The 17682-nt window shown below is 36.7% G+C and overlaps 1 protein-coding gene across 2 annotated transcripts in view; it reads left to right on the forward strand.

Moving 5' to 3' along the window:
- NCOA3 (nuclear receptor coactivator 3) overlaps positions 1 to 17682 on the forward strand; it is an 84625-nt gene that overhangs the window by 54416 nt on the left and 12527 nt on the right. For both annotated transcript variants that reach the window (XM_086623192.1, XM_086623193.1), the window contains exons 4-14: positions 5220 to 5327; positions 7013 to 7185; positions 8847 to 8947; positions 9954 to 10128; positions 10611 to 10799; positions 11054 to 11155; positions 11986 to 12126; positions 13310 to 13457; positions 14367 to 14755; positions 15012 to 15892; positions 17416 to 17551. In XM_086623192.1, coding sequence (XP_086479318.1) covers positions 5230 to 5327; positions 7013 to 7185; positions 8847 to 8947; positions 9954 to 10128; positions 10611 to 10799; positions 11054 to 11155; positions 11986 to 12126; positions 13310 to 13457; positions 14367 to 14755; positions 15012 to 15892; positions 17416 to 17551 — 2533 coding nt within the window. In that variant the 5' untranslated portion in view covers positions 5220 to 5229. The remainder of the gene's footprint in view (positions 1 to 5219; positions 5328 to 7012; positions 7186 to 8846; positions 8948 to 9953; positions 10129 to 10610; positions 10800 to 11053; positions 11156 to 11985; positions 12127 to 13309; positions 13458 to 14366; positions 14756 to 15011; positions 15893 to 17415; positions 17552 to 17682) is intronic.

Genomic DNA, 17682 nt, shown 5'->3' on the forward strand with positions numbered 1-17682 from the left:
TGTTTTTATTGTATAAAATGTTCCATGAAAATGACAAAGCATTCTGATACAGTGGAGTAACATGGGCAGTTTAATTTAGAAATTAAAATTAGTTGCTGATGACATCAGATGAGCAAACATTTAAATATTGTTATATACATAGGAATTTTTGTTCATGAAGCACCTGGCTTTAAAATTTGACAGTCCCAAGAAATTCTTTCTATAAATTATATAAACTAGGAACAGATAAGAAAATCTAGTTGTTTATCACTGGATAGAATTTCTATTGAGCGTTTCTTCATCCTTACATGTAATCAATCTACTGTAGTTTCTTGCATTTTAAGCAAATACTTGCTTAGAAATTTAATTAAAAAGTGCATAATAGTATGTATTGATAGTTTACGTTCATAATATAGTCCTACTGTTAATTATCCTCCTATGCTGTGGGTTTGCTACCCACTTTTTTGAGCTCGTACATGCAACTTTGAAGAAAAATTGCAGAATAATTGTCAGATTTTTCATGAAAGTGTTTGCTGTCATATCTATGTTTCCATTATTCTGAGTAAGAATAACAGTCTATGATGGAAGATTAATTCCTGTGTTTTGGGTAGTTTATACTTATATAAAATTTAAAATAATTTCTTATATTTACCTGGTTTTGTGTAGTAACTGAGCTATTCATTGGGTCAAATGAAGCTAGTTTGTAGATTTGTTTTAATTACACAAATAACATAAAAAATTTCACTGTGTAATTCTTTCACTTAAAAGAGGCTTTGTTTGGGTAGATAATGTTGTGTGGTATAACTAGCAGAGAAGTATAATGCTTTCCAGCCAGCATTATAGGTTCATGAGCCAGGAATAATGCTATTGCCTGTTAGCTCAGAAAGTAAGTTTACAAAGATGGCTGTGTTCATTTCTTTTTTTTTTGCTTTTAGTATAAAAATGCATCAAAGTTTCAACTTTTTAAACCTGTGTTTTGAAACTATCTTTTGAAATAATGACTAACTTCATGAAAGTGCCCCAAAACCCCCAAAATAAATCTATTTTTGGAAAAACTTTTTAACCCATTAGAAATCATAGGTTCATATTCAATGAGTAAATGTAACCCCTGATACTTTTAAACTGGTGATTTCTTTCATTATTAGCTCACTGAGCAATGGCTTCTTTTGCTGATGTTTCCTGTAGCAGGGAAATTAGTTTGACTGTTAACAATTTGTACTATAAATCCATCTGTATTGGGAAGCAGCTTCTGTAATTTCCTTAGCTAAGCAGTTACAGAGTTGTTCTAGGCATTACATGCCTTCTCAGCTTGTCATGATACTCTTGGGGAAAGGAAAATACATGAGCAGGAACTCTGCAGCTTCAGGCCTGAAGCTACTTGGGTGTAATAGTGGGGAAAGCCTACATGAATTACCTAATTTTTCCTTCCTTCTCCAAGCACTGGAAAGTTTTCTTAAGTAGAAGAAGGATCGTATCGTCTGATATGTATCATCAAAAGGACCCAGAGGTGTTGGCTGATAGCTGGCTGTGTGCCCAGGTGGCCAAGAAGGCCAGTAGCATCCTGGCTTGTATCAGAAATAGTGTGGCCAGCAGGACCAGGGAAGTGATTGTGCCCCTGTTCTCGGCACTGGTGAGGCCACACCTCAAATACTGTGTTCAGTTTTGGGCCTCTCACTATGAGAAGGACATCGAGGTGCTGGAGCCTGTCCAAAGAAGGGCAACAAAGCTGGTGAAGGGTCTGGAGCATGAGTCTTATGAGGACCAGCTGAGGAAGCTGGGATGGTTTGGCCTGGAGAAAAAGAGGCTCAGGGAGACCTTATCCTTCTCTACAGCTACCTGAAAGGAGGTCATAGCAAGGTGGGGGTCGGTCTCTTCTCCCGAGTAACAAGCAATAGGACAAGAGGAAAAGGCTTCAAGTTGTACCAGTGGAGGTTTAGATTGGATATTAGGAAAAATTTTTCACAGAAATGGTTGCCAAGCATTGGCACAGGCTGCCCAGGAAAATGGTTGAGTCACCATCCCTGTAGGTATTTAAAGGATGAGTAGATGTGGCACTTAAGGGCATGGTTTAGTGGTGGACTTGGCAGTGCTAGAGAGGTTAATGGTTGGACTCGATGATCCTCAAGGTCTCTTCCAACCTAAGCAATTGTGTGAGTCTCTGTTTCTGAGACAAAATGTAGTCGTTTTGGTTTTCTATTTAATTGTATTGTGAGTTATCTGTCAGTACAGCTGGATGTTAAACCACAAATGACCTTTCCATTCTAAATCATTTAATGCATCCTTGCTACCTACAAAATTATGTTTGGGTGAAATGGCTGTCCTAGCTCAAATTTTCAACTATTTAATGTATTTTAAATCTTTCCTCCTCTTAAATGGAATTTACTCTTGGCTTCTGACATACTTGCTGTGCCCACACCCTTCCTGAGCTATCCTTCAGTCTTATATTTTAAGCTCTTCCTTTCTCTTTCCGCAGTAGCTCGTAACCCTGCAGCTCTGTGCTCTGCCTGTGAATGCAGTTACGGGGGAAGCACCAGTCCTGCAGGGTGTGTGTCCCCTACAGAATGACTCTCGGGGCTCAGCCTTAGCTGTCAGGTCTGTAGGCATAAGACCGTATGAGCCATACGTTCTGTTGAGTGTCAGATTCAGACAATCAACTGCTTTTTGCATGATCACAGCCTGTTTATATAATCTGTTCTTAAAACTGCTTACTTGTTCAGATGAGTAGTTTCTCGTTCAGCAGCTTAATTGAAGAAAATAAGATGCCTGCAGTTGTTCACTGCCATACTGTCATCTAGTGGCGTAAGAGTTTATTTTTCTTGAGCTTCACATAAGGTGGGCCACTACCTTGAGAGGTTTTTACCCTGGAGCATTATACGATTGAATAAAGGTGTTCAGGCTCTGCGTATTGGGGTTTGTCTAATTCATCCTGGTTTTGTGTCAGATATTTAGATGAAAAACCAACTTACCTGTGCAGTCCATGACCAGTTACTGAGTTAGTTGTCTTTTATAATTGTTTATTTCAAATGCAAGTTTATGTTTCACTGTTGTATTTAATGTTATTGTGATGTACAAAGTCTATTATCCTTCTTCTCCTAATGCCTATCAGTTGGGATGGTTTTGAATATAATTTTGTTAAGCATGGTAACATTTACTTAGCTGCAAAGAGAACTTGTGCTTTAAAGAGATACCATTTCACTTTGGAGCTTTGCATGCGTGCCAGAGCACCCCTCCCAGTGCCTGCTCCTCAGTGCAGCCAGCAGTCCTCTGTCCTGTCTAGCTTTCAAAGGTTTGTACTGCTGTGAGAGTGTCCTTTTAAATTCTCCACCCGTAGCTAACATCCTGCAATAACAGTATCAGCTATTGCAAGCAACCCTCATGCTGCTTCATGCAAGTATGTTCTTGTGTGGCTTTGCCCTTTCAGTTTAGACTTTAGGAAGAACTACAGCAGTATTATTTTTATGCCACAAAAAGCCAGTGAACAAAAAACTCAAATCAGTCAAGGTTAGTACGTCAGAGGTAATACAGGTAATACTTCTCTTTTTTCCCTTACATGTCTTGTCCAGGAAGCACGTAGCTGACTAGGTGCCTTTCTAAGGGGTTGGTTTTCTTTGCTGCACGGGTACACTGCTGGCTGGTGTTTGACTACTAACTTGTTCACCAGGGTGCCCAGACCTTGTTCTGCAGAGCTGCCTTGAGTCAGTTTGCTACCAGCCTCTGATACCTTGATATAAACTTCATTTAGATGAAAATGCGTCTATCAGTTCCTTGTCCTTGTGATATGTGATCACTGACTCCTAGGGATTTGGTCCTTCTAAGCCAGTTTTGTGGGGGTTTTTTGTTTGTTTGTTTGTTTTTTTAATAACTGTAGTAACGGTGGGTTTTGCTTGTGGAGATCCTCAAAGAACTCTCTTTTCCTGAAAGGTTTGTTAGTGCTTGGGTTGCATGTTTTGGAAAAGGTTCTCTCCAACTAACAAGTGTAACTGTCTTACCTAAATGTTTAAGACCAGTTACTGTTTGCGGTAAAGAACTGCAGTATGAACTAGATTGTGGTAAATTAAATTTACATTTAATTTGGATATTTCTGTAAAAACGATAAAATAATGCTATACTTCTAACTGCCCAGATGTGTCTTGTTGTCAGTGTGGTACAAAAAACCAAATACAAATTATTAGATTATTTTATAGTTCTAATTATTTTCTAAAATACTCTGGCTAGATAAATAACATAGATCCATGAAAAAGGTTTTTTCCCCCTCAGCATGTCATTGATTGTAGTGTAGCAGGATCTAGTATAGGTGTCTTCTCTGTGACTGCATTCCTTTTTCCTCTTGGGAGTGAGGGGAGATGAGTATCATGGATATATAATCTGCCAGGCTTGTTTAACATAACTAGACTTTAACAAAAACAACCAGTTATTTTATTCAGTTGTGGCCCAGTCGTTGCTGCAGAAGCAAGAGTTGAAAGAGTTCTGAAGTCTTTGCTTGCCTTATCCTCAAGGTTTTAGAAAACTGTGTTCATTTTGGAAGGTTTAGCAAGAGATATGAAGTTAAGATTATAGCAACCTGTTGAGTTAGATATGGTAATAATAATCCATTGGCTTTATACTGGTGTGAAACTCTGATTTAAGTCCACTGATTTACCCCTAAGGATGACAGTTATTTGTGGCTGCAGTGGTTAGATTACATGAAGAGAAGAAAGGAGCATACAGAAAAGGAAATTTCACTCAACATTTCTGTATTTGCAGTGTTCTGGTCACCCATCCTTCATTGCCTTAGAGTACCACTTGCCTTTTTCTTAAATGGTATTTTAACTTTGTCCTTAATCCTAACTATATTTTGACATGACGTATTAATTTACCACTTTATTTTCAAGTTATCTAAACATACATTAAACCACTGAGAATCTTTTTCTTTTCAGGCAAATTGGAGCTATACAGTGGTCCCAGTACTATGGTGCAAAATTTTAAACATCTCTGAATCAAATTAAATTAATTTTTTACATTTATTTTTGTTTATATTGATATAAATATTTGTAAACTTATATTTCGGCAAAATACAAAATAGATTTAAAAAAAATGGTACCTAAATATTATTTTTTGATAGTAAAAACGTATATGGATTTCCGGTAAAAATACTCAGTCATAAATCTGATAAAAATAAATAACTTATCTGGATAAGTTCGCTGCATTTTGAATTATTATTTTGAGAGGTTAATTTGCAATTCTTGTTTTATTGCTTTTAGTTGCTGATGCATGGTCAAGATGAGTGGATTAGGAGAAAACTCCTTGGATAGCTTGACCAGTGAGTCAAGGAAGCGCAAGCCATTGCCCTGTGATACACCTGGTGCAAGGTAGGTTTATATAGACATTTATCTTTTTTTTTTTTTTAATGAGTTTTAAAAATATATTTATCAAGTTTTCACTGCAATTTAGAGTAAGTTCTAACTAGCCATTTTGTTCAGTTGAAAAATTCTCTAGGCCAGCTTCTGTTGTAAAGGTACTCAACGTTACTATTGTGTGTAGATATGCCAAAGCTGATGAGCTATGCTCTGTAATTAGACCCTTGCGGAAATCTTGGAGTGCATGTGTAAGGAATCACTGTTTGAAGCTGTGATTGCAAGGCAAAAGGAGAAAAACTTATTGCTTCACAGGAATTTCCAAGGCAGCATCTTGTATCTGGTAATTGATTGGACAGGTCTCGTTTCAGGTGGCTGTGGTCAGCACAGAATACTGCAATAGGTTGAGCATTTTCTTTTTTTTTTGAATTCCGTTTCTCCAGACTAGTTGTTTGCAAGTCCATCTCAAATTTTGGCATTCTGTGCTGTCTTCCTGCCTCTCACTCAACTTTGTGGGAGGTCGTTACCTGAGGGACTTGGTTTTCTGTCCCCCTCCAACCTCATTGCTTTCCACCACATTAACTGTTCTGTGTTATTCTTTTATGTCCTTGTTCTCACAGAGTATTAAACTTTGCTAAATTTGTCTTCAGTTTCACCAAAGTACCAGGCGTCATGTGTACTCGTGTTTCTCCCTTGTATATACATCCCCACTGTCCCATGCTAATTACCTCCATCATGAACAGATTGTGTATAAGATCCTCAAATCTCCCACCACATCCCAGTGTCTCTTTGTGAGTGTCCTCTATTCCAATTTCTCTTTCTCCAGGGTCTGTCTGTCCATTCAGGAATTCTGTTTTTCAATTTGTCACCCTTTATTAGCTTTCTTTATCTCTCAAGCTCCTGCTTTGTCACGTATTTTTTTTTTCTTCAATATGGATCCAGGCATACTTTGCTAAGTCTTTCACTTGGTTTCTTCTCAAAAAATGTTCATTCTGATTCCCTCAGTGTGCCCATTCTTGCCCCTTCCCTTTCTCCTGAGTCTTTCTTTTCCTACTCTTGGCATGCTCTGAGTATGACACTGTTTTCCCTATTGATTTAGGCTAAAGATAGTGTCTTTACTCAGCACATTAAACTATGCAGGAAAAGGAATTTCAGAGAGGGACTTGATCCAGCAACATTAGGTGTCTGTAATTCTGCTTTTCTTGGATGTTGAGATGGCATTTTTGTCCTGATGCCTAGAAATTTCTGAGGTATCACCTTCTGTAGTCATCTCATTACAAGCAAACCAAAGGGATTTCATAGAATATTAGAATTCTATTTAATTTGTATGATAAATTATAAACAAATCTGAAGTAACGTTTAAGGTTAAAATATACTTTCTGTATAACTGTTATATTTTATAACAGGCAATTGCTATTTTCATTAAATTTGACAATAGAGTAATCACAGGAGGATTTTTTGGATGAATAGTTTTCTCGTATCCTCTTCAGACAAATTTGTGTTTAAAATTCTTAAAAAACCCCACAAAACCCAAATTGAACAACGACGTAACAAACCACACGTGCGCACGCCCTTCAGATTTGTGTTTGCTGAGAGAGGAACAGGCAGGTGCCACATGAACTACGCTGAAGTTCAGGGAGTGAGCACAGCTTTGCGTATGGCGGTGTGTAAGTACATGAAATGATGTTTTTGGTTCCCAGCCTGACCTGCAGCGGTGAGAAGCGCCGGCGTGAGCAGGAAAGCAAATACATTGAAGAACTGGCTGAGCTGATATCTGCTAATCTGAGTGACATTGACAATTTCAATGTCAAACCAGACAAATGCGCTATTTTAAAAGAAACCGTGAGACAGATTCGACAGATAAAAGAGCAAGGTACAGTTCCCTGCTACGCCAAAATAAATAATTTAATTTTCTTGTTATTCCTTTTTCAAAGCATTAGTTACTTGGGAAACTGAGTAGTGTTTTTCACAATTGCATGTAACTGAGAAAGTCTTCAGGCTTCGACTTAAACCAAACCTTTAATATGCCGTAAAAAATTTTCTGTTTAAAAGTAAGCAGATATTTACAATCACTTTTCATTGGGAATCAGGGCTTTAAAACTTCGTATGACCTTTCTTACCAGTTTCCTGAAAATACTAGGCAAGCTTAAGCTAGGCCACAAACAAGCTAAAAGCAGATGGTGCTGTACCATCTGCTGGTACAATATACCAAATACCCACTGGTATTACATACTGGTGTCCTTCCCTTCAAGGGACTTCATGCTTAAAAGGAGTTTAATACTTCAAAATGAATTGCTTACAAAATGCTTAGTTTCTTATGGGGCACACCTCCAATTGGATGTATTGATTTTTATTGCTATTTTTTCCTATTGTTTTTATTGACTTCCATTTGTTTTCTTGTCCTGTTTAAGACGTGCTTCCTAACTGGTTAAGTATTGGACTCCAATATGTTTAGAATACATTTAGCTTAAGATCAAATAATTAAATAGCACAGTTGGCTGTACTCTGGATACAGTCAACAAAAGACAAAATAGCAGTGAATCAAATCTTGATAATTTTTGTCAGCTAGGGTAAATGGACAGGTATATGCAAAACCTGTTTTTTGATATGTATAGTGAGGGGCATCTATTTCATTTTTTTTGTAAACACCACCCCAGCTCGACCCCCCAATGACTATAGCCTGCCAAGTGTATGTATTTCCTTTGGGCACTAAAGTAGTAAAAAATCAAGTGTGCTATGGCATATATTTTACCCGTCATGGTAAATTGCCACATCATTTGAAGACATATTAAAACAATTCTAAAAATTAATCTTAACTTCTTTTTCTTAAGGTTTTTCTAGAGTATTCTAATGTAATAATTCTGTTTGATTGAAGAGTCAAGTATGTGATAATCTTTCCTTAGGATGTTGTACTCCTCTTGTGGTCTGATTAGCCAGCCAGCAATTATCACAGAAGAAACTGTACCTTTTGTTTCCTGAAATTCTGCTGCCTGGTGTGGACTCCCGTTCCACCTTCCCCTGCAATCAATTTATTTAGGATATTTTGATTCTTAAAATAGGATTTTATTTTATATATACACGCATGCATATGCATACACACACATATTAACATAAGCCAAAGCTTTCTTGTAGAACAATGGTGATGGCATCTGAAGACTGTGACCACTGATGATGAGATGATCAAAATAATACCACAAGGCAGAGATATATATATATGAGTGTGTTAATGGCGATTGAAAGATTCAGCAGGCATTCATCAGACAGATGATTCCAAAAGCAGCAGAAGAAATATTGTTCACAAAACAAGTTGATCTTGTCAACTTTAACTGTCAAGTTGTTCTCTGTAAGCAAAGAGTTTGGCATTATGTAGCCCTGACATTTTTCTAGTCTTAAGCAACTAACAATATATGAGACCTCCTCTCTCATTCGTGCCTTTTTTTGCCTTTATTCACATGCTTCCTAGAATCTGGCTGCAATAAAATGTGATCTCCATGTGAAATATTGCTTTACTGAAATGTATCTTTTGGGTTTCAGGAAAAGCAGTTGCTAATGATGATGATGTTCAGAAAGCTGATGTGTCTTCTACAGGTCAAGGAGTTATTGATAAGGATTCGTTGGGACCTCTTTTATTACAGGCAAGTACAAATTAGGCCCTAGTAAATCCCTGTGGAAACAAATTCTTAAGGCCGGTGAAAATGTTACAATAAAGCCTGCAATCCTATAATAATAACTAGTATGCCAGAACTATACAGAACTATGTTTGAAAGGGTCAGGAATAAAATCTATCACGTTTTCTTAATTTTGCTGAAATTCTGTGTAGAAGGAAAGAGAAGAATAGCATTTGACGTTTTCTGATATTCTTGTGCTTTACTTTCTCCAGCAGTTATTAGCAAATTACTATTAAAGTAATGCTTAGTAATATGAGGAATATTTTGCTTTTTTTTAAGGGATGGGCGTTAAAATAAATGGATGAGGTTTTGCAAAGGTTAGAGGTTTGTGATGTGTATTGGGGTTTGTGTTTCTAAATTGTGAAGCATGTTAAACAAATGTTGCCATCAAGTAAAAAAACCTAAGAATAATTGTAAAAAAAGGTATGTAGATACTTTTTCTTTATGCCTGGAAAGCCAATGCCCTGAATACAAGTCTATTAAAAAGCACTTTTGAAACTTAATTGTTTTACATAGATACTGAATTTTTCTTTCTGTTAAGAAAATACAGTATTTTAAGATATGGATAAACCCTCTGCTATTATCTCGTCACCTGCTGGTGGAAATGTCTTCATGTTCATGTCTTACTACTTGTTTCTACTGAATTTCTTCTTGTTTCAATTTGCCAGCTATTGAAATAATGTTACAACTTGATTGTCTTGTGTTCAGATAACGCAAGAATGAAACGAGAAGGCTGGGTATCACTGTGAAAGAGCTCAATGGAATAACAAATGAACAGATTAATTTTTAATATTGAAATCTTTTCTTACCAGACACAATTTTCCTCAGAGAAAAATTTAAAACTTCAGCTCTACTCTTGTAAAGAAGCTCATGTGTTGTAACTTGACATTTATCACCCACGTAGTTTTAAACTAAATTATGTTCACAGTTAGGCAGTGTGTCTTATATGCTATGTTGTCATGTTAATATTTAGGCATTGGATGGTTTCCTGTTTGTTGTAAATCGAGATGGGAACATAGTGTTTGTGTCAGAAAATGTCACACAGTACCTGCAATATAAACAAGAAGATTTGGTTAACACAAGTGTCTATGGTATCCTGCATGAAGAGGACCGGAAGGACTTTCTTAAAAACTTACCTAAATCTTCAGGTAATAAAAGTTGACTTACTAAATTCTTACTAGGCTATTTGAAAACAACCAGAGAACAAAAAAACAACATATATTTGACGACAAAAATATGTTAATTTTGAAAAATATTACCGTGTTCTTACTAAAGCACATCACCAGAAATAAATGCGCTGGAAATTCACACTGTACTTCAGGCTTTGCAATTTCTTTACCTGTAACTTAAAACAAGGATTCTAACGGGATGCGTTTCCCAATGCCACAACACTAGCTGAGGGAACGGCTTGGTTTTTATAGATGTGAGTGACTTTTTCAGCTCTCCTTCAAGTGACTGGAAGTGTCATGTGAGGGAAGGAGGTTTTTTCCCTTGTTTCTCAGTACTGCTATTTTACACTAAGATATAAAACTGATGGTGTATTGAGAAAGAATCTTAAAATAGTCTTTAAATGAGTTATGAATTGATTTTATCTGAAAATCTTTATAAATTCTTACCTTGTTCTTTTAAGTTAATGGAGTTGCTTGGACCAGTGAAACACCTCGACAGAAGAGTCATACATTCAATTGCCGGATGATGGTGAAAACCTCTCATGATCTTTTGGAAGATGTAGGCAGCCACCAGGATACACGTCAAAGATATGAAACAATGCAGTGCTTTGCTTTGTCTCAGCCAAGAGCTATGATGGAAGAGGGGGAAGGTAGGAAATTTTGTGGAACTACTGTGCACAGAAGAAATCTCTGAGTAAAGCTTTTTGGTATTTGGTACGTGTTAGGAAATCTGTAGCTTCTGAAATCCATTTTTAAGTAAGTAGGAACAGAATGCAAAAACTTCAATTCTTATTATTTTTACTTCCATGTTAACAATGAAAGACGCTACAGTTGTTTTATTGTATACTTTAATAGAATAAAACAGGACAGGAATGAAAGAAGAAACGTTCTCTTTTAAATACAGATTTGCAGTCCTGTATGATTTGTGTAGCACGTCGGATCACAACTGCAGAAAGGGTATTTCCCACAAACCCAGAGAGCTTTATTACAAGACATGATCTTTCAGGTGAGAAACATACTCAAGGTGAAGGTATGAAGGTATCTTTTTTTTTTTGTCTGTGTGCTCTTGTTTTAAATAAATCAGGTATGTAAACTGTGTCTCCGTAGTGACTAGCAGAATTTCATACAGAGAATTCCCAACTGGTTTTTGCAATACACCGTTGTTGGCAGTGGGGTGTAATGACAACAGTGGGATGCATTTTCTGTCTCTATGCTAGTATGCTATTGCTTGGCAGCCTGGTATAAAGCATTACTTGTGTTTTAACTTGGCAGCATTTCAAATGGTTGTCATTGTACTTTCCTTTACAAATAAGAAATATTTTAAGTCATAACTGAGGCTAATGGAAGTTCTTCAGAGTGCTTGTATTTTTATACAGTATGTGAGCTGATGTTTGAAGTGTTTTATGCTGTTTAAATTGAAATACTTATATATTCTAGATGGGTCTTTTTCAGATGCCAATTAGTGTTCATGATATTCATTTGTGGATGTAGTTGGTCAGTATTTTTTAAAATTTTACTGTATATGCATCCTTTGGATGCCTGTAACTAGGCTAAAGTCACTGTTTTCTAAAGCTCTGGCATTAACCTGTGGATGCTTAACTTCCTCTTATTCAGTTGTCTACATGCCTTTGAATATTGATGTTTTAACAAGCATCATGATATTATCTTATGGCAGATAATTCATAAATGTAACTTGTGCATACTCAAAATTTGGTGTTAGGCTGATGAACAACTCGAACGGTGATATTGGATCCTTCTGAAATGTACCATATTTGTACAAAAAGATTGACGTAGTCACAAAGATTTTGAACTTGTGTATTTTCTTTCCTGTTACAGGCAAACTTGTCAACATCGATACAAACTCATTACGGTCTTCCATGAGACCTGGCTTTGAAGATATTATTCGTCGGTGTATTCAGAGGTTCTTATGCCACAATGATGGACAGTCATGGTCAAACAAACGCCACTATCATGAAGGTAAAAAGCTGTTTGCAATGTTTGGTCCTACTCCTTCTCCTAGTGGCTGCATTTTTTTCTGAGAAACAAAAATGCTAAATTCTGTCTGTGTTCCTTTTTTTCATAATTTTTGTTAGTGTTAATTGCCGTGACTCATATTTATAAGTTGAAGGAGGATGATCTCTTGAGAAACAGGGATTCTCAAGTGATTGGAAGTGATTTTGTTTGATTTTGTTTTTCTAATGTGTCTGTTTTGATAATTTTTGTGGAAAATATCAGATACGTGCTCTGGGAGCCTGAAGTAAGCTGTTTTTCCACAGATGGGTATAGCAATGACAATGACAGCTACATTTTTGTGACAAGATGTAATCCGTAATTATCACTACCTTTTTTTTATTTAATGTTTGTTTGACTTTATTTTAATTCGTCCTTTCTTTTGTTAAAGGATAGCGCACTAAAAGTGGTATCAGTTGTGTTGTTGCCTTTTTCTTATTCAAGACACAAGGATTCAAAATATTTTCAGTGTCCTAGTGTTATGTATTTTGTAATGCTAATTTGATAACCTTGATAGATAAAATGAAGTACAGCCACTGTCTTCAGCAAGAAAGATGACATTTTCTGAACTCCAGTCTTTTTGAAGGATTCACAAAGTAATTCAAGTGGAGGGCATATTAAATAAAGACAAACTCATACGGGCTGAAAATGGAATTTCCTTTCCATTGGAAGTTTTTCAATCTAACTGATTAAATAAATCTGAATTTAACGAGAAATTTGGAGCTCAGCTTAAAAGCAAAGTTTTCCACAATTTTTTGATTGATATAAAACTTTTAAAAATTTTATCTAAAAGCTTCCAAGTTTCATTTCTATTGCATACTAATTACCTGTATATTTTAGTGCAATTAGTATTTAAGTGTGGACTAGTCCTTCTCTCCAAGTAGAAGCCATGGAAACCTACTAACCAAGCCTTGGAAGTGAGACGGTGAGCACAAAATAGTGCAGCATCAAAATAATCTTGTTTGCTTTGATTTTCCCTCTGCTAATTTAGGAGAAACTGTGGAATACTTAATTTTTCTGAGTGTCTGTCTTGGGTGTGTCTCTTTTTAAAATCTTCAGCAAAGGAAGGGTATTGTGTTAATCTGCAGAGTGCATGTTAGGAATTCTTGGGTTTTTAAATATGAACTATATTTGTGTGTGTCCTTTACAGCTTACACGCAAGGCCACGCCGAAACACCATTGTATCGGTTTTCGTTAGCGGATGGTACCATAGTGACAGCGCAAACAAAGAGTAAACTGTTCCGAAATCCTGTAACTAATGACCGCCATGGATTTGTCTCTACCCACTTTCTTCAAAGGTGAAATCAGTGGTGTCTGTTTGTCACTTAAATGTCACAGCTTTTAAAAATATACCTGACCTTGAGGATACCTGAAAAAATAGGATACCAAAATATTTTGTCTAATTAAAACTCAAACAGAGGAGGTATAACTTGGGAAGCAGAGTTGCATAGCATATAAATAAACGTGTCAACCTAACACTGACACTCCCAACTTAACTGTGTGGCAGAAAGACAGTCACAATCAAAAGAGAGGTTTTTCCTCAGTACCTGCATGGAGCCTGTATGATGTATTCATTATTCTTTTGAGTTAACATTTATAATGATGAAACACTGAAAATAGAAATGCTCAGTTACATGCTTTATCTTACTCTCTTTAATTGCAGGCCAATTAAAAAGACAACAAAACCCCTCAGATGCATCACTGATGGCTCAAAGTTAAATGTACCTTAAATAACGCATCCTGTGACCTGTTCTTGTTGATTGCAAGAATAATTGAAATGCCACTCTGGAGGGAATCTGTCTGCTTCTGGCATTAAAGTGCCTCCAGATGCTGAAAAATGAGTAGCTGAGATTATTCAGGGCATCATTAGTGTGCACAGTAGAATAGTGTCATGCATTGAGTCAGGAAGGGACAAAAAGAAGGAAGATGTTTAAACTGATAAATCTGACTAATGACTGTCCATGAAAGCCTTTTGAAGGGATGATACTGTATGGACTTAGAACTGAAATCACCTAAAGGACCAAGCACTTCTGTAATGATTAAATTAGTGGCATGGCTTAGTTCTGCTTTTGTGGAAGCTTGAAGTCTCACTGCTTTTTTTGAAAAAATATTTTTAAAATTATTTAATAATGCTATTTTGTCTTTGATTCCAAATAAGGTTTTAATTTGTTTTCTTGGGGTTTCTGGGGATGTTGTTGAATTTACAGAGAACAAAATGGATACCGGCCAAATCCTAATTCAGTTGGGCAAAACATCAGAACACCTGTGGCAGGAAACACAAATTCTGTTGGTGGTCTTATGAACATGTCACCCGGTCAAGGCATGCCAGTGCAGAACAGGAGCTATGGTATGGGAGATCCCAGTGCAGTGGGTCAGCTCAGCAGCACTCGATACGGAGGCCCTGGTAATATGGGGTCAGTGAACTCTGGACCCGGAATGCAGTCCTCTGCTTATCAGAACAACAGTTACGGGTTAAATATAAGTAGCCCACCCCATGGCAGTCCTGGTTTAACTTCCAACCAACAGAATCTAATGATATCGCCTAGGAATCGAGGGAGTCCAAAAATGAGCTCACACCAGTTTTCTCCAGTTACAGGTATTTTATTTTTGCCATAAGCTCTTTTTCTTTTGAAGCCGTCTGTTCTCACTTTTATCTGAACTCCATCTTTCATCCTTTTTAACAGTTCTATATGTGTCTTGTATGTGTTACCTAAATGTAGTATACCTAATTTCATGGTAAAAATTTATTTTAAAATAATTAACTCGATGTGACAGCTGTATGTAATCCAAAGGAAACATAGATGCAGACAGTACTGGAGTCTAATAAGTTTGATCTCTGCCATGTGATACAGGTATGCACTCTCCCATGGGATCTGCCAGCAACACCGGCAACAGCACTTTCTCTAGCAGTTCTCTTAGTGCTCTTCAAGCCATTAGTGAGGGTGTTGGAACTTCCCTTTTATCAACGCTTTCTTCACCAGGTCCAAATTGGATAATTCCCCCAAACATGAGCGTAGCTCAGCAAAGTAAAACGAGTACCCAGGACTCGAAGAGCCCTTCTGGTTTGTATTGTGAACAAAACCAAGTGGAAAGTTCTATCTGCCAGTCAAACAGCAGGGATCTCCTTAGTGAAAAAGACAGTAAAGAGGGAAATCTGGAGGCATCTGAAGGTCAGAGAGGACCATCTGAAAGCAAAGGGCATAAAAAACTGCTTCAGCTACTCACATGCTCTTCAGATGAAAGAGGACATTCTACAGCATCAAACTCGCCTTTAGACTCAAATTGTAAAGAATCTTCTACCAACGTTACCAGTCCTTCAGGAGTTTCCTCTTCAACATCTGGAGGGGTATCTTCCTCCTCAAACGTGCATGGGTCGCTCCTGCAAGAGAAGCATAGGATTTTGCATAAATTGTTGCAGAATGGTAACTCTCCTGCAGAGGTAGCCAAGATCACAGCTGAAGCTACTGGTAAAGACACGTATCACGATGCTAGCAATACAGCCCCCTGTGGAGAAGGCTCTGTCAAACAGGAACAACTGAGCCCAAAGAAGAAGGAAAACAATGCTTTACTAAGATACCTGTTAGATAAAGATGATGTTAAGGACCCGCTTTCCAAAGAGCTGAAGCCTAAAGTAGAAAGTGTGGATAATAAAATGGGACAATGCAGTAGTTCTACAATTCCTACTTCTAGTCAAGAAAAAGAGATGAAAATAAAAACTGAACCAACGGAGGAGGTACAGTATAATGTAAAATGATGGTAGCGAACAAACCAGTATTTTCTTATTACAGCGAATGGCTAAATATAGAACACTCTTTTTTATATGTGTGTGTAAACATCTCTGAGAAAGTTCTGTGCAAATGGTGTGAAATTCTGTGCTCAGGTTTTATTGTAACTGAAAAAGCACAAAGAAAACTACTGTATAACCAAAGGTGCTGCGCTGAAGTCCTGGACTAATGCTGTATGTTGTGGTACGATTAAGGCAGCATATATTTACAGATTACTCCTTAAAATCAAATCTGTATCATCTGCAATTTCACATAGCACATGTTTATGGCTTATTAGGAAATGGAGCTGTAACTGCCTCTGTAATTCGTTGGCAATACAATAGTAAAAGGTAAAACTTAGGTGATTTTGTTTTGAAAATATAAATGGTACACAAAAATGTATAATACTTGAAATAGCTGTAGATCGGTTTTAGTTCATTCATTAGTTTTAGCACTTTTATCCTTACATGAGGGAAAATGTTGTTCCAAATACATGTTATCTTCAGCATTCAAATAAGCATATGTATATTCATTTGCTTCAATGTTTCTAGAGTTGAAATTCCAAGAAATGTCATGATATAGGAAACTTCACCAAGGAACAACTCTCCTGAAAGCAGCGGTGCACTTGTTAGGGACAGCTGTTCTTAAAATTACGAAGGGTGGCTAATGTTTCTTTTGTATTGAGTTCCTAAGTCACATTTGGAACTGCTTCAAAGTAAATCATACTGGTCAGTGTGGCAGAGTACGCTGAAAACATGTTGATATCTTAGACCTTCTCCCAAGGCAGCAGTGCCTCTGTAAATACAAAATTACTGCACGCTTTTTGTATTAGCTAATGGCTGACTGTAAATGGAACACCTCGTAACGGTGTTTTGAGTGCCACTTACAGAAAGGTCACTAACTGTGAGAGCACCCAGTGTGTAGTTTCAGTAATTGCTCCTGAGAGGTAATTAACATATTGAGAGAAGCTTGTTTTGTGAAGATATGAATCCACTATATATGCAATTAATTTTCTGTTAAATATGCATCTGATTTAAAGACAAATTTTTCAAGAAAGTTAGGGATCCAATTGACCAGAAAAATCTGTGGGTACTTTTCGTGCGGTGTTGTAAAAATTAGGCTTTTTGTGCCTGACAAATATATTCTTTCTCACTGAATGGAATATATTCTTGACGTTGTTTGCTCTCATTAGTATTTTATCTTTGTCATTTGTGATGACTGAAATATTTATATTCAAAGATGCTTTTTGTTTTATTTATTTCAGTTTCTTCTAATTCTCAAATTTAGCCAAGCAAAATACTCTAAAAAAAAAAAAGTAGCTAAATGATATCTGAAGTTCTTTGGAAATTGAGAGATAGCCCAAGGTACTGTCAGTGAACTGAAACATTTATCTCCTAGTTATGTCTTCTAAGATTAGCGAGGAGCTAAATAAAAGCTGAAGGATAGCCATATGATAGTAAATAACCTTGGTGTTTTACTGCATCTTTTTCAGATGAGTGGAGACTTGGATAATTTGGATGCAATTCTAGGTGATCTGACGAGTTCAGAGTTTTACAACAATGCTATGTCTGCAAATGGAAATAACCTTGGAACAAAGCAAGCATTATTTCAAGGAAATGCCCTATTGGGTAAGGAATTTAATATCACTTCGGTTTTAAAATTAGGCTTTTCTTACCTGATGTAAACATAATGCATCCTCAAATCCTTAGAGTACTTTCTTGATCTTCTGTATCTTCAAGGACAAATGTAATGCAAAATG

This window comes from Tauraco erythrolophus, chromosome 18 (genome assembly GCF_009769465.1).
Source record: "Tauraco erythrolophus isolate bTauEry1 chromosome 18, bTauEry1.pri, whole genome shotgun sequence".
Classification (NCBI taxonomy): Eukaryota; Metazoa; Chordata; class Aves; order Musophagiformes; family Musophagidae; genus Tauraco; species Tauraco erythrolophus.